The following is a 25,102-nucleotide window of genomic DNA, read 5'->3' as shown; positions in this document are numbered from 1 at the left end:
ATATCTCAACAGACGAATGGTTAGAGGTGTTGCTCGATAAGTATTGGGTTTTGGTGTCGGGGGTTCGAAATTCGGTCAACGCAGAATTTTTATTTGCGGTTAATGATTCAGAAGGAGTGGTGAAAAGTAAATCCATTTCACCACTAGTGGTAAAAAGTAAAATATAGAAATACATAGAAAGAAGACTCTTCGATCGCCACTCAAATCACGCATGAAAAAGATAAGTTTTGTATGATATAATTGTGTTTTCTGGACGACTGGTCGAATGACATTAATAGTGTGAATAGTGCAGCACTTTCTCTACCGTGGAGAGAAAATAAAACTTTTCTCATTCGACTTTGTCACTTTGTTTATGTTGTGAAAAATGGTGTGGCGAATCGATGCATTCGTTTTTTCCCCGCAGTAAACAAATAACTATATTAACTTAACATGATTTGACACTAAACCTGCAAATTAAACAGTAAATTGAGCTTGGACTCGGGTATTAAACGCAAATCTACGTAACACCCAATCTATTCCCATGTTTACATGACAGGGCAAAGCCTTTTTCCACTTCCGTTCATTTTTTATTCGGCCAGCGCACAGCTCTGTGCATAGAAATTGCATATTTCATTTATGGAAAAACCTTTCAGTACATCTATAGAAACGTCTTGCAGTTTTCTTATTATTTTTTTTTTGTTGTTGTCTGGTTCTGCAGAGTTTGATAAGTTTTTAGAGGTGCACAAAGTGGAACACAATAAAATCGTTTCTTCGCTGGTATATTCTACTAAAAGAAAATGGTTAAATAAAATGATTTCGATACCAACCGAGTGTTGATTTTCTCATAGAAATTTGCACTGTACACCGAAAATATAAGAAAACAAAAAAAAAAACGAGCCGTCAGAACAGTCGGAGCGTTTGCTGCGACTGAGCCCCGTACGAACCCGTACATCTATTGCGCACGTGACCCTAGTGCGTCTGTCACCCTACTTGAAGTCAAATTATTATGAAATGTGTACATCTTACAAATTGCGCATAGCGCAATTACGAAGCCCCGTACGACGTTCCTTTCAAATGTAACACAAATTTCAAGTTGACCTAAAATTTTAATTTATTGAGAGGCCTAAGGCCTAGTTACGACCTTAGTCCAACGACCCAAATTTAATTTTTTTTCAACATCATTATATTCGGCCTTCGATTACCTTCCAAATGAAACAAAAATTCGGAAAATCGGACGAAATTTACTCGAGATATATGCAAAATACACTTACGGCCGTGTAGCGGGCTTAGTCCAAGGACCCAAATTTAATTTTTTTTCCAACAATATTCTATTTGGTGTTCGATTACCTTTCAAATGAAACAAAATTTAGGAAAATCGGATCAAATTTTTTCGAGTTATATGCAAAACACACTTAGGGCCGTGGAGAGGCCTTAGTCCAAGGACCCAAATTTAATTTTTTTTTCAACAACATTCTATTCGATGTTCAATTACCTTTTAAATGAAACAAAAATTAGGAAAAACGGATGAAATTTACTCGAGTTATATGCAAAATACACTTAGGGCCGAGTAGCGGAATTAAGAATATTGCAGGTACAAACTGGCAGCAAATGGCAATGGATCGTACGAAATGGAAAGAAGTTGGAGAGGCCTACATCCAGCAGTGGATAGAAACAGGCTGAAAAAGAAGAAGAAGAAGAAGAAGCGGCCTTAGTCCAAGGACCCAAATTTAATTTTTTTTCAACAACATTCTATTCGGTGTTCGATTATCTTTCAAATGAAACAAAAATTACGAAAAACGGATCAAATTTACTCGAGTTATATGCAAAATACACTTAGGGCCGAGGAGCAGCCTCAGTCCAAGGACCTAATTTTCAAACATTTTTCTCATCACATTCTATTCGGTATTCAATTACCTTTCATATAAGACAAAAACTAGCAAAATTGGATGAGATTTACTCGATTTATATGCAAAATACACTTAGGGCCGAGGAGCGGCCTCAGTCCAAGGACCCAAATTTAAAACGTTCTTCGCCACATTATATTCGGGCTTCGATTACCTTTCAAATGAAACAAAAATCACGAAAAAAGGATGAAATTTACTCGAGTTATATGCAAAATACACTTAGGGCCGAGTAGCTTTTCACTTCTAAGGCCCTAACTCACGGTCCACTCACCCGATTTTAAAAAACTTTTTTTTCCTGGATTGGTATTGCCGTGTCATTTACATTTCCATCGTTTATTTTGCCATAAATATCTCCAAAAGACCTTAAAGCACTTAGGCGGCCCTAACTCACGAAGGGCCGACCTAAATATGCCCATCTTCGAACTTAGCCTCACTATTTTGACTATCTTTCAGAGAAAAAAAAATTTGAAATCGGATTTGATTTACTCAAGATATCGACGTGACGGACAGACGGACAGACAAAATTTTTATTGCGGATTCGTCATCTATGAACATAGGCAAACACTTTGCCCTTACCGTCTGCTTCGAATTCCATCAATTACACACGGCATCGTAATCCTATAAGCCCCTTTGTACTTCGTAAGGGGCTAAAAACTTTCGAACAACCAGCCGAACAAAGATATTTTTAGTTCCATGCTGCAATACAATAAAAATTCTGAAAAGTGTATCTACACGACGACAAAAACGTATCACAGAAACACTTTGCTTTCACCATGGCCATATTTCGAGTAAAATATTATGAATAAAATAGCTACTCATCACAACTTCAATGTAACAGAATGGGACACCTTAAATACGACAAAAAAAAAATAGCGTACGTGTCGGAATGTGAAAATGAAACATTTATTCTGTGAAGGTATGTTCCCTCTTATAGATTTCATTTATTTAAGTGTTCGGTACATCATACACCATCTATACCATACAGGCTCTCGTCTATAGAATAAAATGCTCTTTCCGTATAACCTGACGGATGCACTTACACCTGAATAATATCTCTGGCGTGGCTTTGCTATGTCGACATGACGATTGAATTATATATGATGCTCTATGGTCGACATCAAATCCATTTTGTGCAAACGTTACACTACGGATTAAAGGGAGTGTGTAAGTGTATATATCTGGTATCCAGCTTTTTATATCCGCTACACCACCCTTTAAATAGCCATGAAAAATTGGATTCAATGAAATTTCATGATGTGCTAATTTCCTCCTTTTTCTGGAACGTTTATTTTTGTTTAATAAAACGTTTTCCACATGAATGTCGACAGTGGATTCGGTTTTGTGTACTTTAAATGAAGTTAAATTTGTTCCGTGCAAATATTCCGCTTCCTTCCAATGACGCCCACTATTCGTTTTCGTTGCTATTTAATGTTGAGCCGCTATATTGCTCAGAAGACGTTCGTTGCAGGGGCTGCATTTTTTAAAACGAAAACATGATGACGACAATGTGGCTATTAGAGCCACTTTATTCTGTGTATAATCTTATTAGTGCTTTGTATTATTATGAAAAATCGTTTTTTTTAGAAATGTTGGTACATTGAAATCAAAAAAGATCTCGAAAAATGTGCTTCAGCCTCTCTAGTAAGAGTCAGGTAGATCACAGCGATGTTTTGACTCTCGTCTGCTGCGCTATTGTTTTTTTCGAAGTAGGACTCCTGTCATGCCCAACCTTTCCATCAGAAGATTTTCAACCGAAAACTTACTGCTGTCTTGTGTAAGAGGCTAGCGGAAGAAACCAGAGACCACTCTGACCTAGGACCGCCGCTAGTTCTCGTGGTCGAAACAGCCTTTTCTTCTCTTTTTTGCCACTTTACGTGATGTGTTATTCCGAAGAGTCTTTATTTGAAAGTAGGAGAATGTGAAAGCGAACTCGGTTCTTACAATTTGCGCCCCTGATCTTTTCGTCTCAGGTTAAGCAAAGTTGGTATGCAGAAAGTAGTGTAAATTTATGCGAAAAAGTGGGACCATTGTTTTGTGTCAAGAAGGGTTGGCTTTCAGTAACAATAATAAATTAATGTTTGTGGTAATGTAGCCCTCTACGAGAAAACTCAGAATTTGTGCCTATTTTCGTGAACTATTGCGCTTTCTCGTAGTATGTTACACAAACATTTATTATTTTTACTCAAAGCCAACACATTTTAACACAAAACGATGGTCCCACCTTTCCCAGAAAGTACGCGGATACAAAGGAATCGAAAGTAGATTTTTTTGCGCACTTTAGGCTACAATTTATCGTTGTGTCGATTCGTTGAAGGTACACAGATAGTACTATGAGTACTTTGGACCTACCTGTCTTGGTACGAAAAATACTATTCTGTGTAGATACGGGACGAATTTTAAATAAACGTGTAAACGTTTCCATCCAGGTTTTTTTCATAAGTGAGTTGGGTGAGGGAAGTAGCTAAAAAGGGTAGCTAAAAAGTGCAGTTTCTGAAAATGTAACAGAAAGCTTCGATTCAAAAATATTGTTTTTGCCATTCGAAAGGGTTCGCAAAACTAGTCTGGGATCACCATTTACAGGCTTCATCGGTAGTTTCTTTCTGGAGATATCAGTCTTTCAACATGGGGAAATTTTGACTTTCAGCTGCTATTGCTCAATGAAGAAATTATCGAGAGCAATAATTTTTACACTTTAGAATTTGTCTCTCTACCAATTCTTATATAAGTCTTCAGTCCTTAGTGTTTCACAAGCCCTGGCTGACACTGGTGCTAGTTCTCAGAAACAGCTCAGGGGATTTTGTTAAAACTTGATTACTTGAATAGCACTTCCCTCCCCGAATGACAAAAACCTGGATGGAAACTTACTCGTTTATTTAAAATTCGTTCAGCCCCACCCACGGGCTTTTCGCCAAATTTTACCAAAAAAATCTGCGTCGCATGTGGCAGATAAATTTTCTTGCTGGTCTGTTCCTCAACATTTGCCACTTTGCGACGCAGATTTTTTTGGTAAAATTTTGGTTGTTTCCAGTCAAATTTTTTTTGGTAAAAATTATTTGGCAGATGATTAGAAAAGCTAAGCCAGCTTGTTTGAACTAAAATTGGGTGTAAAATTTAATTTTTGCGTAACGAAGCTGAAAGCGTCAACTCTAGCGATATCATTCATTTTAGAAATTGTACTTCAAAGACTGCGTCACACTTTTCTCGAAGAGATTTTTGTTGGGATATCAGTTGTTTTAGAAGTTTTAAGTGTCGATCATGCTACATATGTACTAATCCCTACATATGTACAAAATGACTTGTGCCACTTTCACATATTTAGCACAATTTTAACAGATCATAGTAGGTCAGAAACGGTTGTTTGTCAAAATATATCGATCAACCCCCTCAGTGTGCATAAATTTTGTGTGCAAATGGAGGCTTCCACAGATTTATTCATAAATTTGATTCAAAGTAACCGAATCCTTTATGATAAATCATTAAAGGAATTTAAGAATATACGGAAGAAGGAAGAGGTATGGAAACGTTTGGCTGACGAAAGCAGAATGACCGGTAATTTTAACGAATCGAAACAACTCACATAAATTTATAAATCTTGAAATTGCTAGTGGATGGTGCAAAGAAAAAGTACGCTTCGTTACGCCAGAAATATTGCCGCGAGAAACGGAACATTGAAGTGAAAAGACGTATGAAATGTGGAACTCAAAGATACTGGGTATATTTCGAGCGGCTCCGTTTCCTTGATTCATTCATACAGCCGAGATCGTATGTAAACATTGTCGATTGAATTTATTGGATGATGAGCTCAACTTATTTTTAGGACGTTTACAAACGATACATCGTTTGACGAGGACAAAGGTACATCGAATAACAGTGACCTGGAAACTGATCTTGTCGACGAGAGCGAATCTAATATTGAGATCCAGTTGGAGGACGGAATCGAAATCGATGAATTAGAGTTGCAAGATGGGGGTTACGAGAAAAATGGCAATGATGAGCATTTGGATGAAAATATGGACAAAAGTGGTCAACACACGTCAGTTAAACGGGTTATATCGAAATATACCGGTGAAGTGTCAACCTTTACTTATGTGTCTACACCTAGTATTGACGTACGCGTTGACCAACAACACGATTCCGCCGTCGAAGCTGTAGACAACGAGATCCCACAAGAACAAATCGATGAACCCGTTGACGGTTATATGTCACCTTATTCGAATGCAACATCAACAAAGGTCAATGTACCATCGCGTCAGTCCATTCCAACAACAGCAAAGGGAACCTCGGCCCGTATTAACCCAATGCGAAGTGAAATAAATGAACTATCACCCACAATCGAAGATTCATTTGATATGGACGACTATGTTTCACCACATCCTGGCACAAGCGCCTCACAAAAAATAATACCACCGTCATGTCGAAAACTTACTCCAGCAGCCAATCAACTGGTTCCAAATGCTTCAAAACCAAAAAACATACTTTCCACGTTACCTCCGTCAAAAAAATACAAATCCAATGCAAATCGATCTGCTGTCAATCAATCCAACGAAACATCTTCTAACGCTAATACAGTACCAATTGTAGCTCCGACAAATCCAGCCACAACAGCCTCAAAAGATCAGCGCATCGAAGCAATTAGACAGCAAATGGAGTCCTGTTTGACCGCTATAACGAATAAAGTCACTGAAAAATCGGAGCGATCTCCATACGCTCCGTTCCTAGCGTACCTGGGAACGAAATTGTCATTGGTCTCCCAGGACATTCTTCCAAATTTGGAGCGGGAGATCTTGGAGTTAGTAAATCAGCATTCGATTTGAAAATTACATTAAGATTTTGTATCTGTGTTATTTTTTTAAACTAGCCGCGAGTGTTTGAGTGACGCGTCCTAACATTTTCTGACATTGATCAGTCGTATTTTTCTCCATGTATGATTTTGCATTTTAACTTACTATTTAACTGTTATCTTTTGAAATAAACCGATGACAAAGCCGATAAAAATGAGTTCTACTACTTCGTTTTGACTCTCATCATTATTCCATCCTTTTATTCGAGGTATGTTCAACTCAACCAGAGTCAAGTATTCTACAACAAAGAGGCTGAGAGCTTTAATGTTTTTTACTCTTCGCAACCCTAATGCGTACAACTTTATTGCGTCCGTAATTGTAGTGCGTGCCCGCGCGAAAGGTAAAATTTTTATAGAAATTGTTCAACTTGTAAGTTGCGCACACGAAGTACCTTTGAAATTAAAAAAAAAATAGCAAAAACGAGCTACTACCATTAAGTCTAAGTAATGATTATAAACTACCCAGGTATGGTCTTATGTCACCTCGGAGGACTTCACGATTTTAAAAACGGATTCCTCAAAAGACCATAAAACACGTAGGCGGCCCTAGCTCGGGGAGGACCGAAATAAAATATGTCCATCTTCGAAGTTAAATCCACAATTATGATAACATGGGAAAAAATTCAAAATTGTTCGAGATTTACTAAAATTTTGCTCTTCATGGACAGATGTACATTTTTTTTCGTCATCTATGGCCTTATCGTCTGCTCTGAATTCCACGTATTACGAACGACCTAACAGTATTAAAAGCCCCAGTACTTCGTACGATGCTAAAAATCATTTTAAATCTCTAAATTGATACCTAAAGTATGCACTCCACGTTATAAAACTGCAAATTATAACAAATGCGAACAATTGCATTTAGTGCAAACAAATCTGTATAGTCAAAACGAAAGACATTGTCTCATTATTTTAATAGAACAGGTTTATCCATTCAGATCTTGTCTCTGTGTTATTTTTCTAAACTGTAGATGCTACAGAAATAACATGTATAGAGTCGGTTCTTCTCTATATACCAAAATCAAAATGAGGAATTCTAGTACTTCAGTAACAGAAAATCAAGAAATTCTATAACTTTAAAATGACATTAAAATCAAGAAATTCAATAACTTTAAAATTACATTAAAACAGACAAATTCATACAATCAGTCTCTTTATTGTAAAACAAACAGTTCGATCCATTAAGACCTTGTATCTGTGTTAGTTTTTTAAGCTGTATTATGCATGATTTTGGATTTTAACTTACTATTTAACTATTATCGTTTGAAATAAAATATATAGATTCGGTTCACCTGTATTTATATCAAACACGATTTCACACTACATCTAGTACTTGATTTGACTCACAACAAACCATCAGTAAATTCTACAACGTCAAATGTAATTTGTACATTGCGTTTAGTTTTATGTATATTATATTATACTGCACAATCAAAACAAACAAACGGAACAGCTCCGATCGATTAAGATTTTGTGTCTGTGTTATTTTTTTAAACTTCATGCTCAGAGTCTCGCGCTTTTATATTTTTTTGTAAGAGGTTTATGCTGCGAACTTAAAAAAATTTCACAATACATTCATTAAGTAGCTCGCATACGTATCCCTGACAACACCAGCATATTCACTCTCATTAGCTGCATGTAATTTCAATCCTGCTTCGTAGAAGCTTCGCAATGATTCCGTAGCTGGATGTGTGAATCTATCCTCACGCATGTACCGAATCGCAGAAGGGTCGTCAAATGATTTGATGTAATTGTGTAAAACAACGGCAGCTTTTATTATTTTATCAACGTTTGTTGGGTGCATTTCAATCGGTCCACTAAATACCTGCCATCGTCTAACCAAAATACCAAATGTGTTTTCGATTATTTTTCGGACACTACTATGCTCATTGTTGAAATTGATTTCAGCGTCTGACAAGTTAAGTTGGTTCCCAGCGTACGGTGTCAATAAGTGTTCCTTCAAAGGGAATGCACTGTCTGCGATGATAAAAAATGGAAAAGGAACTGTAGTATGAGGTAGTGGTGTTGGTGGTGGAAAATCTAATTTGTGTAAATCCAATCGCTTGCCAAACGTTGAATTAAATAGTACACCTCCATCTGTCTGTTGTCCATAGCTACCTATATCGACATATATGAAATTTTTCAGTGCATCACAAACCGCCAGCAAATTTTCACTGAAAAATTTGTTGTAGTTGAAATATAGTGATCCTGAACGATTCGGTGCAAATATTTCAATCAGCTTTCCATCCATGGCGCCAGCACAGTTGGGAAGATTTAATTTTTCGCGAAACTGGGATTCAATTCTTATCCAATCGTTTTTTTCAGGAAACTTCAAATAGATAGGCTGTAAGACATCCCACAATGCATCACAAGTTTCACCTATTATGTAATATGCTGTAGATATCCCAACTCGAAAATTATAATGGAGACTTTTCAATGAATCGCCAGTTGCCAGAAAACTGAAAGTAACGAACTTATCGTTGAACAGAACACCAAATTAAAATTTAAATTTAAAATACCGTAGCGTTAGAAGAAGTCTACACTTAGCCGGAATAGCATTCGGAGCAAATTTTGTAATTCTTGATTCGATTAGTTCAAAAAGGTGTTGGAACCTTTCAGGTGTCATCCTGGTGTAGTTAAAAAACTTGTCGTGATCATGAGCCAACATTTCCTCAAAGAGATTATTGAAATGACCTTGCTCCTGTCTCATTTGATTTATCGGATGCACTCCCCATCTTCGTTCACCTTTGCGTCTCTTTTTTGGACAGTCGTCTTGCAGCATATAGTCCAGTTCGATCAAGTTAATGATGCATTGCAAAATTTCGTTATCGGCATCAGCATCTACTTCTCCATCATTGATCATGTCTTCGACGTTTTGGTCACACGAAACATATTCACTTAATTTGACCACACTTTCAGTGACTACTGATTCGCTTATTAATTTCATGAATTCAGAATATAAAGAAAATTCTTCCAGTTCATCGATCTCATCCACGTTATCCATATTTCACTAGTATGCAAGTACGTAGATACGTTTCAAACTTTAGAAACACAAACTTAAGTGAATGACGTTCGGAACAATAAAAGGTTGCTCTGTTTACTCGTTTTAGTTAAAATTTAGGGTACACAATACGGTGCATAATATGCACTGCATATGCAAGTACCTACATGTGTGAAAATTCCTGGTACAGTACATGTGTTGCATGATCAGACTTTTAGAACACTGCTTTTTATAACAGTTTATAACAGAAATTCGGAAATTTGACGAAATTCGAAAATTTGACAAAATTCGAAAATTGGACGAAATTCGAAAATTGGACGAAATTCGAAAATTTGACGAAAATCGAAAATTTGACGAAAATCGAAAATTTGACGAAAATCGAAAATTTGACGAAATTCGAAAATTGGACGAAATTCTATCTGCCACCATTCAAGAAATATCTACAAAATCCCAATTGACCCATCCACTTCCAACTTTCGACATTTTTCACATATGCCCCTCTGTTCTACTCGTAAAACTCTGAGACTTTGCCGAAGAAAGTAACTCTCTATCTTTCATAACCCAAAAAAATATTAGTCCTTTCATCCTACGCTCGAGTAGCTCAAAATTTGGTCACTCTAATCACTCTAGCTCAAACGAATCTGCCCCGATTATTTAAATTATTTTTTTGTTCGAATTGTGTTACGAATACCTTTCATTTGATGGGTCGCACGCCTCTGTAGGTTTCAATACAGCTAAGCTACAGCCGAAAACGCGTTCCCGACCCTCGAAAACCACACTCAGAAACCACTTCGAGGACAATAAAACAAAATTCTGGTTTTTCCTGGGGTAATGGCGTATCACATTTTCATTTTTATGCCCACCCTGAGGTTCCTGCAAAATTTCATGGAGATTGGCTGACTAGTTTCCGAGATCGACCGTCGATAGATAGATAGATAGATAGATAGATAGATAGAAACATACAGAGTAAGTTGAAAGATTTTGATTGTTTGGGAAAAGTCAATTTGGTGTATTTTGTATGAAAAGTGACCAATTTCAAAACGATGTATCTCCGGCAATTTTAAACCTACATAGTCGAGTGATAGCTCGTTTTGCTCGTAGTTGAAGCGAGAATATGATAGAATATGTTTTTTGGTGATATAAACCAAAGGGTAGAAACTGAAATATTCGGCTATATATAGTTGCCGCGTCTCAAAAAATTTTCTTCGTTCTTTTTTTGGAAGTTAGACTGCGTCAAGTCCTCCGCTAACGCTCCGGACATGATTCCCAGAAAATGTGCAAAAGATGGGAAAAAGAGGAATGGCCGTAAAACAAATTCCCATTTTTGCACATTTTTTGGGATATTTTTTCTTTCATTTTTTACACATTTTCTGGGAATTTGTTTTACGGCCATTCCCATTTTCCCATTTTTTGCACATTTTCTGGGAATTTTTTCCTCACATTTTTTGCACGTTTTCTGTGAATATGTTCTACAGTAATCAAATTTAGTATTCCCTTTACTAACATACCACAGTTTCTCAATCCACATAAAAAAAACTTCGTATATACCATGTACGTACTTCGTACATGTTACACACATTCTTACTGATACTGCTGTCTCGCGTGCATAAGTGTATGTGTAATCGAGCTATGTTTCAATGTGATTTCATATGGATTGTATTGGATTGTATTTGTGGATTGAATAGCGTTGAAAACAGAAACAAATTTCTAAAGTAAGTTCATCGGGTGTACGGCCATTCCCATCTTTTACACATTTTCTGGGAATTTGTTTTACGCCCATTTTCCCATTTTTGACATTGTATAATGTTATTGGCAACTTAAAAAAAAATGAACTTCAATACCCACCAAATGTCGGTGCTTCCACCTAATCTTAATCTATTGGCGAGAAGAATCGACGATTTCCTCAAGAAAAAGTGAGTTCCTGAAGAACGTTGACTGCTCGTCATTTCCTCGTCGAAACTTCAGTGCAATGAATTGAAAACATGGATACAATCATTTTTTAACTGACACAGATGTGGGTTTTGAGTTGACGGAAAACTTCTTAGTTTCTTAAAATTCCTTTTCCTTTTACAAATTCGTTGCAAATAGCTAAATACTAACTAGAATCTTTTCATTCAAACCTAAATCTGTATAACTGGGTTCTTTCTTTCGAACCATATTCAAGCCGTGAAGGAGCCTCAGAATTCGAATTTTTAATGAATGCTCGAATGAACCGAAAAGGAAATTTCAACGCACTCTTATTGAGAACATCGCGAATTGGAGAAGAAGCAAACATTTATTGAAGAAATAAAAGTGCTGCCCTTGTAACGCGTTCCATCCAAGTGGCCTTTCATTTTAAATTTTAGCACACTTCCGGCATCAATTTGGTTTTATAATTTAGTAACTAATACGAATTTCTGCACTTTTTGGAATAAACAGAAAACAAGTGTGTAAGAACTCGAAAAGCTTAAAAGTGTCCGTGGCCCCACCGTGTAGGTCATGCAAAACTCAATCCGACGGAAAAATAACGCTAGAAAATTTTCACTTTTTCAGCCCTAATTGAAGGTATGCAGGTCGAAACTTCAAAGTTTATTTATGTTTTTCTTTCATCATACACATTTTCTCATTGTACTTTTTGGTGCAGGGTAGGGTTAGGGTATGTAGGGTAAAAATAATTTCCTCTCAATTAATGTGAAGTGTCAATGTAACAATGTAACATGCAGTTCACAATCTATTGTTCATTATATTTAGTGGAAATATAAAAGAAAAAAACATTAAAATTCCTAAGTGACTGTGATACGGAAATAATATTTAAAATACAATAAAACGAAACACAGAATACCAACACCAGTGAACTGGAAATTGGAAACTTTTTCAATAATTTTCAACTCCCAGTGCGCTTTATTTTCAAAGAACCATTTTCGAGACAAAGTTCATTGTAAAATAGATAGTTAAATTTGAACTTTTGTAGCACTCACTGAGAGCGTGATTTTGAACGAAGAACGATACTCTACCTACATCACGTGAACATGACGATTTTTACAAAAAATTAAAGTCTTGAATTCCGAATCGATAGGATGATTCAGAATTCAAGACTACGAAGAACACTTAGATACTGTAAAATGACGTGGCTGAAAGATATGCACTTTTGCTGCCAGTTCACTGTTACGCCATTTCCTGCAGGCTTCAATTGTTTCGCTCCAGCACCTATATATTAGGGAACGTCAGAATTTTTAAACTGAACGAAAATACAAACGAAAACGCAAACGGAAAAGTCAAGTTTGACAGATATGAGTTTGACTCAAAAGTAATTAAATTTTGATTGCAAGGATTTTAATTAAACCAAATGTCATTGTGTAAACTAATTGACCATATCTTCTTGTACGTAAATCGTGTATTCAAACCAAATTAACACAAAAGTGTGATTTCAAGACAATCAAATTATAGACGGAAAATTCCAAACAACAGTATCATCGTTCAATCCCCAATATTATTGTTTAGTCCTACTTTTAATCCCTGAAGGAATTACATCTTTTCAATTTCTAGCGAAGATTAAAAATCTAATCCAGAAAGAATTACTTTTTGAAAGTTATCCCATCGGAGCTAAAAATGGTAATCCCATATTTTTATCTGTGTACAAGGTTGCAAATGCAGTCTTTCAATTTTAATTAATCAAGATTACAATTTTAATTCCAGATTTTTATCCATAAATCTGTAGAAAAAAAGGTTTTGAACGCATTGTATCATCACTCTCTGTGCTACAAATGCTACCAAAAATTTACAATATCCAACTGAACTGTGGCGGAAAACTATTTGATGATAAAGCATCAGAGGATTTTTCCACCGACTATATACACCACTTAAGCTGATTAAAGCCGCAAACAGTTTATCCATTTGTTGAATTATCTTAAATTGAATATAAAATTGTCTTTGTTTTAACTGCTGTTTAATGTGCGATGTCACACATTCGTATTCGTCTCAAGCTGGGTGCCCTTATAAATACGGTGGTTTTAAGACCACGAGAACCATTTAATTCGGATAAATAGTTTTTTACATGACAATGGATAAGATAAAAGCAAGGATAAAGGTTGAAAAGTACAGTTATTGTGTGAAGTTTGTTGATCCGAGGCGCAGTCGACTTTAAATTTTTTATATCTAGAGCTTTGTAGTGAATTGGTTGTAATGTAATGGAGATACATAACAAGGAATGAACATTATATAAGTAGGTAATCAATATTACTTGCGAAGTGACTATTGGCAGGCGCCTGCCAATAGTGAAAATATTATTAATATGACTATTGGCAGGCGCCTGCCAATAGTCACTTTGATTAAAATGACTATTGGCAGGCGACTGCCAATAGCCAAAATATTATTAAAATGACTATTGGCAGGCGCCTGCCAATAGTGAAAATTTTATTAAAATGACTATTGGCAGGCGCCTATCAATAGTTTTTCTTATAGAATTTTGACTATTGGCACAGACGATAATTTAAAAAGGAAAATGCTATTCGCATTACGTATTCTAGAGCTTTCGAAACCAAATATTATTAACGACTTTATAACAGAATATTAATTAGATCAAATAGTCAGTTATATTAACCTTTTATGAATCATATGGTTCAGGCATGTGTTTTGTTCCTACTTAATCCTTCTACAGATTGTGTGAGGGAGAAGTTTAGTCTGATACAACTAGATTCATTTCTACAATTTGTAGGAGTAAATATTTTGGTTTGTTCCTACAGAATTCATCGTTCTACAAACTTTACAATGAAAGAGTTTTGTTTGTTCCTACCGAATTCATTTCTCTACATACTGAGTAAAGGTGTTGTTCGGTTTGTTCCAACTTCCAACTGAATTCATCCTTCTACAAACTGTGTAAGGAAGGACTTTGGTTTGTTCCTACCGAATTCATCCTTCTACAATTTGTGTGAGGAAGGAGTTTGCTTTGTTCCTACTAAATTCGTCCCTCTACAATTTGTGTGAGGAAGGAGTTCGGTTTGTTCCTACTGAATTCATCCTTCTACAAACAGTGTAAATAAAGAGTTTGGTTTTTTTCATTGTCCTACAAACTGTGTAAGGAACGAGTTTGATTTGTTCCAACTGAATCCATCCTTCTACAATTTGTGTGAGGAAGGAGTTTGGTTTCCTCCTACTGAATTCATCCTTCTACAATTTGTGTGAGGAAGGAGTTTGGCTTGTTTCTACTGAATCCATCCTTCTACACACAGTGTCAATAAAGAGTTTGGGTTTTAATTCTCCTACAAACTGTGTAAGGAAAGAGTTTGATTTGTTTCAACTGAATTCATCCTTCTACTAACTGTAAAAGGTAAGAGTTTGGTTTGTTCCAAATTTACTCATCCGTTTACAAACTGTGTACAGAATGAGTTTGGTACTGAATTCATACTTTTTCAACTTGAATAAGGAAGGTTTCTGTATTCTGATTGATCAACTGAATTCATCCTTCTACAAATTGAATGATGAAGGTGTTCGTTTTTTTTTACTGAATTTATCCTTTGACGAAATACGCCTCATTTCGTCATTTTGTTGGACCTTGACCAAAGGTCACTTCCTCAGAATGTGCGAATAGCGAAGAAGAGGCTATTCGTAAGTACATACATTGTGCGAATAGTCACTTCATAATATGATGAGATGACGAATAACGCGAAAGCGATACATAGACAAAAAGTACTAGCAGAAAAATTCAAGGTTCCAATGGGTCATCTCTAAACTGATCACAGCATATGCTGTGTCGTCTTCATTAATCTAGTACAAATAGTATATTACATTGGGTGCTGCGAAAGTCATACACTACATGAAGTACCAATTTTGTGTTACGAGACGAACTCACAAGTGTGTATTTAAGCAACAAGGTTAGCTGATTGTCATTATCTGTTTGCTACCTTTTTGTAATGTCCACATCATTTCATAGAATAGGCGATTACATCTGGAGAAAATTTATTTAATAAACTTTCCTATGCAATTCTCAAAAGCTAATTAACATATAGATTGCTGAGAAATATTAGAAATTATTGAGCTGTAAATTTGAATAGTCCAGAATATTAAAATACACTATTCGCAGGCGGAGAGGTGTAGCATGTCGAGAATATTAGATTAGTTGGCGCCGCCAATAAATAATAATATTTTGACTATTGGCAGGCGCCTGCCAATAGTCATTATAATAATATCTGGCTATTGGCAGGCGCCTGCCAATAGGACCTACCTATTACTTGACGTTTGATACAGCTACATGAAGTTTTATTTATTTATTTAGCGTATGGTTTCTACATCTTACAATTCTCATATTACATACATAGGACTTATATCTAATACTGTTTAAGCTAAGTTTTCACACAGTTGTGTCGATTATTGTGTCATTTCATGACATTTCATCTTTGGACATCGTGAAGACCCATTTTGTAAATACATACTGTGTTGCCATCGTTCACATTCATATCACACTCGCAGGTCGTTTGCGCCATCTTTTATGCAGATATGTAGTGGCAGGTTTCATTGCTGGAGAGGTCGAATGTAACATTCAGATGCAGCATATTTGTTGAATCGTTTAAGTCCACGCTGAAGTTTAGCCTATTGTCCAACAGGTGGCGATTCAGTATACGTTGAAGTCCATATATGTGAAAACGTCACATAATATTCGTGTACTTATTTTTTGCGTCCCGGGCTCGGGCATCGAATACCGAAACTACCCAATTTTTGAAGCTTGGGTGAGCTTAGGGACTTTTTCGTGGAAGTCTAGTGCGTTCACCACTAGGCCACCCGTCCCCACTTCATGAAGTATATCACATGTACTACGACTCGGGCAAGCCCTCGTCGTGTACATACATGTCTCGTTATATACTTCATTGTTTTCTCTAGGTGTGTAATAAGCCACTTTGAACGCTAGGGAAAACAAAAGCATGCCAAGTTATTAATGTTCGTCACTACTTCTAAACAGGATGGCGGATATATGGACCACACTATTGCGACAAATTGCAAAAGCATTTTTTTTGCTATTACCAAATATATTTCTGTCAAACCGCTCCGAATAGAACAAGCTAAAAAACGAGCACGAGAAAATCTTCAAACTGTAATGTGACAAAACAAACAAATTTGTCATCGACATTGAAACGAATGTAACATAATTTGTAATGCCGAAATGTATTATGGTGACATACGAGCATTAAAATGTATGATTTATACGAATGAAATGTGTGGGCAAGAGAGTTGGCTTGTAGCTATTTACTATATTGTAATAATTGAGGATTTTGTGTGTATACAGCCATTTATGCTGGCTTAATGACATCTTGAAAGATATTCGGTCGAATAAACAACAACATTGTTACATGATTGGGATTTAGTTGCGATTTTGGGAATGACATCCGAATGTAATATCCGATTGTGTTTAATGATTGTGTAGTGGGGTTTACAAGTTTGTGTTGTTCAATTCAACCGAATTAATTACATCGATGTGTGAAAGCTCGCAAAAAAGTACATACAATGTGCTACAGGGTGGATGTTGCGGGAAATGGTACCGATTGGTTGCAAAGAATTGAATTTTTTTTTCATTCTTTAAACGGTCTCCAAATGAAATGAACACACAGTCCACCGACGTCTATGTGGTACCAACTGCCGTTAATCATGCTGTGATTATCACGGTACAGCGGCAGTACTGAAAATATTGTTCACCGGTTCACCGCATTGATATTTACAGCCGTTTTGCAAAAGGCAAGCCAATGTCATCAAAACTACTTCGTCGTTTGAACAAGGTTTTGTATCGGTCACCCGATCTTGCATATTTTTTCACTTTTCCAGTAAAATTAAAGGTAGTTTTATTAAAAATATGGTCGCAAATTTGATATTGTGATTTGTTTAGCATTAACATTCATAATCCTCAGCACATTTAACATCATCCGAATATTGGTGTACTTAGAACATCTCAGTATGATTCTAAACGTACGATTTTGAAGTTTCTGTAGTTTCTGCAGGCGACAATCACTTCAAATGTCAAATGTTTCGCGATTCTACTAAACAATAGTTATTTACGTATCGATTGAGGAGGCCGAAAGAGTTACGTATTAAGTTTTATATATTTCGGTCCGTGGGTTTACATTTTTTTCTTTCGTCCCGCGGTAGGAAACATATATAAATGAATTTTTCTTGCAACTTTTTTGTCTTGACTTATTTTGCATTATCATTAAAGGGACAATTGTCGATGACCACGAATGTAAAGGCGAAGAAGTTTACAAACGCATTTTTGAAGAAGGTTGGCATCTCATTGATCTACAAAATAAATATTAAAGCTCCCAATATCGATCCCAGCGGAACTCCCAATTCGTAGTCTATTGATAGCTGTTGAGACATTTTATAAAATAGTCTCAGCTTTCCATCAATACCACATTTGCTACGTCTCACGTTAACGTGAGTGTCTTAGTAATGTAGGTCCATCTACGACGAGATTTCAAGCATGACTTACAATCAGTGAAGGCAGTGAAGTTTCAGCATGAATTTGCTTCAGCTGTCTTTCAGCTGATCCACACAAACAATGAAAACTGTTTATACGTCTTTATACGGTTTTACCACCACTGCTGCGCGCGCGTGCGTGTCGCAGCTTCAACCGTATTAAACAGTGTGGATTCTACGTGTGGATCAGCTGAATCAAATAGATTGTGGATTTCCTAACAAATGAATTATTTGAAATGATTTTGATTTTTAAATTTGGCTAAAGTAAATTTCGTATATCAAAAGACCGACTCGAAGGCAGTGCCATCGCTGATATTTGCGGTGGTGACGATAACGATTTTCACAATCTATTCATGCTGAAAATTCACCGCCTCTGACTGTAAGGAAAGCATCTTCTTTCGGGGCAGATATGGTCTTGTTGGGTTTAAAATTCATCTGCACTCCTAAGTATCTCCCGGTAGCGTTTTGGGCAAAATGGCACTCGAACGAAACACTCTTATCCAACGACGAGATACGCATTTTCAACAATGGAGGGACAATGATTTTGTTTTTGTCTGATTTCCGTTCATGGTAAGATTTCTGTGTTTTCTTAACATGAACTGAGCTCCGGTATGAGCCCGATAGATTTTGCTTTTGTATTACCGTAATTTTCATTTTTGTCACTTTCTTTTCTCACGCTGTTTTTCGTCTTCTTCTTCTTCTTCTTTTTCAGCCTGTTTCTGTCCACTGCTGGACGTAGGCCTCCCCAATTCTTTTCCATTCCGAACGATTAGTTGCCACTTGTTGCCAATTTGCGCCTGCAATTCTCTTTATACCATTACTCCATCTCTCTGGTGGTCTACCTCTAGGTCGTGTTTTAGGTGGTCTCCAGTTCATGATCTTTTTGGTCCAACGTTCGTCCGTCCTTCTTGCAATATGTCCCGCCCAGCTCCATTTTACGGATGCTATTCTTTCAATGACATCAACGACTTTTGTTTGTTGTCGAATCCATTGATTTGTCATTCTATCTCTGAGCGTAATTCCAAGCATACTTCGTTCCATAGCTCTTTGTGTCACTCTTAATTTATTTTCGGAAGCTTTTGTTAACGTTAACGTTTCCGCTCCATATGTGAGCACAGGAAGGACACACGTATCGAACACTTTACGTTTCAGACTATTATTCATTTAGCTTTTGAAAATTAGCCTGAGTTTTCCGAACGCTGCCCATGCAGGACCAATTCTACGTTTTATTTCTGCAGTTTGGTTGTCTAGACCCAACTTCAATTTGTGACCTAGGTACACATAACTGTCGACTCGTTCAATGGCAGTATCACCGATTTTAATGTCTCTGTCGTCGTCAATGTTTGTCATGATTTTCGTTTTCGACAAATTCATCTTGAGGCCGACTTTGTTTGACTCCTCATTCAGCTGTTGCAACATAATTTGCGCCTGATCTAGATCAGCTGCTATCAGGGAGATGTCATCTGCGAAACGGAGATTACTCAGGTACTCTCCATTTATGTTGATACCCATTTCACTCCAGTCTAATTTCTTAAAAACGCTGTTTTTCGATAAAGGTTTTTTTTTGTTAGCTCGCTTGTATCTTCCGTGCTTTAAAATGAATTTTTATTTCATCATAAAGTAGCAGGAATTGTTTTGCTTCCGAAATTTCAGTTGTTAGATTTACTTTGTATTTGTTCTATTAAACAAATAAAGAAAACTTTAAAAAAAAATCATCTGCACTGTGATATGGGCAGACGAAAGAAGGGATTCGTCTTTTTCTTCAAGCTTTTAACGGATTGAAAGTAGATGCAATTACCTTTCCAACGACACCCCGCACGACTATATACCGCTCGTGTATGTGAAAAGAACTCCATAATGAGTGCCTGTTTTCGGTTTGCAATTTCGATCACCTCCCATTAGTCACACCAGTATCGAGGAATTTAAAGATAAAAACACATTTTTAACGACTAGTAATCGTCCATTACTTATCTGGACACATCATAGAAAAAAGTCCATTAGAAAATGCGTCCTATTTCGGTAGGTACGTTTTCCAAGAATCCTTCACAAACATCTACCGACTAAACCATCATTTCTTACGTTGTTGAAAATTAAATTGAAAATGGAAATGCAAATTATCTTTTAAAAACCGCTTTTAAATAAAGTTTCCCATGGTTATGGGGGTATGGGAAACGATAATTAATATTATACCCGAGAGAACTTTAAAATTACCTTTCTTTTCTGCAGCCAACCCAGTCATCAATTTCACATCAAAGTGAAAAAAAAACTGTTATAAAAAAAACACTCCAACAACAACCACATTATAAAATAATAGAAGAACGAATGAGTGCAAAAAAAAATCTTTGTAAATTTATTTAGAAATAAAAAACTTTGTAATTCGTTTTTCTGGTGTTCTATTGTAGGATGTGAGATGATCCATATTTATACAAATATACCGAGGGAAAAAATGTATTGTTTATGTGGCAGAGAACAATCTTTTTTTTATTTCTGTTATGTCCCATCTCCGTCTCTTATAGCTGTGGTTTTCACAGTTCATTTAATATTTTCCAGAAAATCGATCAACCATATTCCATGTTCTAGAATACACACAACACCCGTTCAAAGCAATATAACAACTTTGTTATACCTATCATCCTGCCTTCATCTACTCCTCACAAGTTTACTGGTATTCATCCCTTGGCATAATAACTCAGGCTCTCACAATTTTTTTCTCGTTTTATACTATAGAACGTCGAATCAAGTATCTCTCTACACTACAATAACTGGAAGATTTTCGTTGACGTTGACGTCTATGAGTTATATGTGCTTGAAAATATGGCAAAATCATTCAGTCAATAAAGAAAGGAAATGTTTTTACAAAAACAAGATTTTCTTTTCGCTTTGCAAATAAAAATTCAATTACATTTTGCGACCATAATAACGAATCAGTCAAAAAACCCTTAAAAGGTAAATGTGACGCAAGTCCTTTATTTTACTTACAAAATAACCAAGGTTGCGATCGCTAACGATTTTTATTAGCGACGCTAACGCTAACCGCTAACGCTAATTTCGAAAAATGTTAGCGTCGCTAAACTTATTCGCTAACCGAAAAAAAGTTAGCGCGCTAGTAGCGGCCGCTAATAGCGATCGCTAATGTTTCGCTATAAGATCTCATGATAAGACGATTTTTTAAATTTTTTAACATTTTTGATCATGCTGAACATGATGAAATCTCAATAATTTTTTAATTATTGTTTTTGATGAACTTTGATTGAACATTGTTCAATCATTTTTTGAGGAAAATTTATTAGATTTTATGATTACGAATCTGCAAAGCTCTCATTTCTTAATTGACAGCGATCGGTTCTCTGAACGAATTTCGAAAAATTGGGAAGCCTTTCAGGAGCGGCACTACTGCGTATAACTGTATTGTATTTTATGTATAAATGACCAATTTCAGGATGACTTTTGAATAAACGGTCATCTGACATGTAGAAGGTCATCTGTGATCGGTTCGCTTTTGATCACTTTCGTTCACTTTTCACATTTTATTCAATTAAAGTGAACGAAAGTAATCAAAACCGAACCGATTACAGCTGTCAGCTGTCAATTCATCCCTCCAGACCATCTAGTCTTTTTTTCAACTTAAAGGGTTTATTCTAATAATTCAATGTTAAATTGTTCAATTCCTAGAAAGTTCTATTTTTCATTAGCGAAGTGATTAGCGATCAGCGGAAAATTTTTCGCTAATGACATTCTAACGAGCGCTAACGCTAGTAGCGACAAATTTTGAAAATTAGCGTCGCTAATGACTAGCGACGCTAGTGCAACCTTGAAAATAACTGATATCGCTGAGGGTGATGCATTGTGCGTCGTACGCAAAACTTTTATCAACAAAAAATTGACTCAAAAATTTGTGAAAGAAAATGTTACAAAATTTGCGTCACAAGTCGCAGATAGGATATCCTAGTTTGGGGGTCGTTGGAGTTAAGGGGGGAAGTCAAAAAGTTGCTGTAAATATGCTCCGCCGTCCTCAAAAAAAATTTGGTAAAATATTTTTGGTAGGGGACTTGTGTCACGCCCGCTTACTAACGTGCGGGCATTTTAATAATATTGGAGACTGCTAGGATCGAGGTTTGTTTTTCTTGAAAAAACCCTGAACATAAGAAATACAATCTTTATTGCAGATTTACCTCAATTTTTTCTGTAAGAAAACTAGATCCCACCTGTTGGGTGGGTCAGATCCCTTGACTGTATGTCTGAGCTTCTCAATAGTATTTTTATTGACAATGATTTATTGATTTATTTCAATGAAATGTAATTTTGTATGTTGATGGCCACAAAAACGCATTTAGAAGAAGAACTACTAGAATCGTCTAATAAATCTCTCATTGATTATTAATTCTGTTTAGTTTCACTGAAAATCTTCGAAACTTTGTACATAAAATGCCCCGGTAAAAATGACGTATGTTTTCAATAAAATTTAAACTCGTGTGAACACTTAGCACTCGTTAATTTTTGTTCTATTTTTTCGGTTTTGATGGAAAAATTCTGTAAGCAACATCAGCTTGTTCGTTAAACCAACATAATCTATTTTAGAACCTAACCTCAGAAATTAATTCCATTCTCCACCAATTTTTTTTTTATCGGTTGAGAATTACTCCAGTTGTCTTGTTAACAAAAAGCAAGAAAGGCTTCTTTCGAGAACTACTCCTAGATGGTTGAACCGATGCCACCCATTTTCGAACTTGACCTGAGGATTTCAATCTTCGTCAAAAAAAAAATCGGTTGAGATTTACTCAAGTTATCGTGTTAATAAAGAGCACAAAATTTTAAGTTTTAACGTTTTTTCATCACATTCTGGGTGGGTCAGGTCCATTTACTAACGAAATTATCAAAACATATTGAAACATTCTTTTATCTTAAAAACATCATAACATTAATTCCCTAAATTAAATCATTAGAGTTGTGCTCGAGACGTGGTGCTAGCCTCAAAAGCTACATAGGCACTCTGACGAGATTATAAATTAAGGCGCTATCACCACACGTCTATACTTTATAGCTAATGCTCGCAACAGCACAAACCTGAACTGAGAAAATCTAATTTCAATCAATCACAGGAAATTTTTGGAGAACATTTGCCTTGGATTTTTATGTTTATGAGAACATTGAACACGGATTTTAATTTTTTGGAGAGCACTATAGTGCAAGACGTATTTTCATGAGTAGTCGTATGTGAAACCAAGGGTAAAGTATGAATCACAATGACATTTTTCAATCCGTTTCGGAGTCTGTGACGCGTGAGCTTAAAATTTGACTCGACATTCAACCAATAGAAATTCTTATTGTATATCGACCTTAACGCTGGTATTACACCCATTTTCTGAACTACGTAACATCTACAAGAATATAGTTTTGTAGTTCGGCTATTTTCAATCTGTTTCGTCCAATTTACATAAATAAAAGTTTTCCTTTAGTCTTGAAGCGATTACTTCTGAATGATTTCAGCCTACTGAAACTAGAGCTCTTGGCTTGGAAGCTTTATAGTAGGAGTGGAGTTTTTCTAGAATTTAAAATTTCAAACAAAAATGTTTAGTTTATCACAAAGAAGCTCAGCGAACAAAAAACCGTTTCAAGTAGTTTCCATTCAACAAGGAACAACATAATTACCATATGAGTAGAGGGACAACTGAAATAGACATTTTCTTGCAATTTTATTCGGCGTAGTGTCAAATTTAATCAATTACGAAGGAAGAAACATGCAAATTGATTCGTTGCTCGTTATTTGTGAGTAACTTCCTGTTTTTGGTTTGTATATTGTGTAATTGTTCCATGTGGCCGCCCTACCTATTTCTGAATAAGGCTTGGAATAAGGTATCATCGCTCAAGCTAAAAATTGCCATTTACCACGTCAACTATAATTCATAATACTGTGGATTAAGTTTTGCGTAATTGGAGAGGGCAAGAGTGAGAGATAGAAAGATAGTTCAGAGTAGAGAACATTCCTGGAATTGAAATTATGTGCATTTTAAATGTAGTTGCCGGCATAAAGACCCATTAATTCAACGAGTCTTCAAAATCGTTTTAAATGCAAATTTTCCAATTAAGCTTTATATGACTGCAGCTAAAACTATCTTTTGTCGTGACACTTATGTATGACGAATAAAATATAACCTGCAAGAGTGGCCACCATTGTACGTTAACTTTTGGGATATCGTTGAGTTGTAATTTTAAAATTAAAAATTTAAGGAACCCTTTAGTCGGATGAGAGGAATTTATTTCGGCTGCGCTACCGTGTCAGTTTATATTTTAGATACCGCATTCATTTGTTTGTGTACAGTAATTTGAACGCTAAACAGACGGAAATGAATCGTATAATATCCTATTGGATATGTACTATGTAGTCCGTGTCCTTAATATGTTCTTGCATCTCGTTCGTTTACGTTAATAACTTCTTGGCTCAGTTCAGAATTTGTCGAGCAAATCATGGGAAGCATTCCTTAGGCCGACAACATATTTTACAGTAGAACCGGTAAGCCGAAACCAACCAATGATAAATACGCCACCGCTCAAGTAAGAGATAATTCGAAAATTTAATTAAAAACCAAAGTTAGAGTCTGTTTAACGGAGCATAAATTTTATACCAGGATTCGGTTTCATCATATTATTTGTTATCATTACGTAAACACACTGGTGGATACATTATGTATGTGTGTACACAGTGTTGGTGTATGTAAAGCCAGCAAATGTGCTGATATATTATAAATGTTTGCATATGAAAATAGGCAAAACCATATAACAGAAATTCCTCTATCCACCCCCTCCCCCCACCACCAACAACCATTCAATGTGTGTAATTCTTCAAATTCATACACATTCATTTACCTCACCCGGAGAAATTTTCATAAAATGAAAGTCTGTAACATACCGTCCCGCTTTGTATAACCGAAACTGGAAATTATA

The 25,102-nt window shown here is 36.1% G+C and overlaps 2 protein-coding genes across 4 annotated transcripts in view; both read left to right on the top strand.

The window, feature by feature from the left end:
- LOC119083046 overlaps positions 1–25,102 on the top strand; it is a 113,625-nt gene that overhangs the window by 9,798 nt on the left and 78,725 nt on the right. The window lies entirely within an intron of this gene.
- LOC119083048 lies at positions 5,378–6,961 on the top strand. Its single transcript, XM_037192672.1, has 2 exons — positions 5,378–5,645; positions 5,701–6,961. Exons 1-2 carry the CDS (start codon positions 5,569–5,571, stop codon positions 6,695–6,697), a joined length of 1,074 nt encoding a protein of 357 aa, XP_037048567.1. The 5' UTR covers positions 5,378–5,568; the 3' UTR covers positions 6,698–6,961.

This window comes from Bradysia coprophila, unplaced genomic scaffold (genome assembly GCF_014529535.1).
Source record: "Bradysia coprophila strain Holo2 unplaced genomic scaffold, BU_Bcop_v1 contig_538, whole genome shotgun sequence".
Lineage (NCBI taxonomy): Eukaryota > Metazoa > Arthropoda > Insecta > Diptera > Sciaridae > Bradysia > Bradysia coprophila.
Note: the sequence above shows the minus strand (reverse complement) of the source record. Positions and strands in the feature narration are given on the sequence as shown.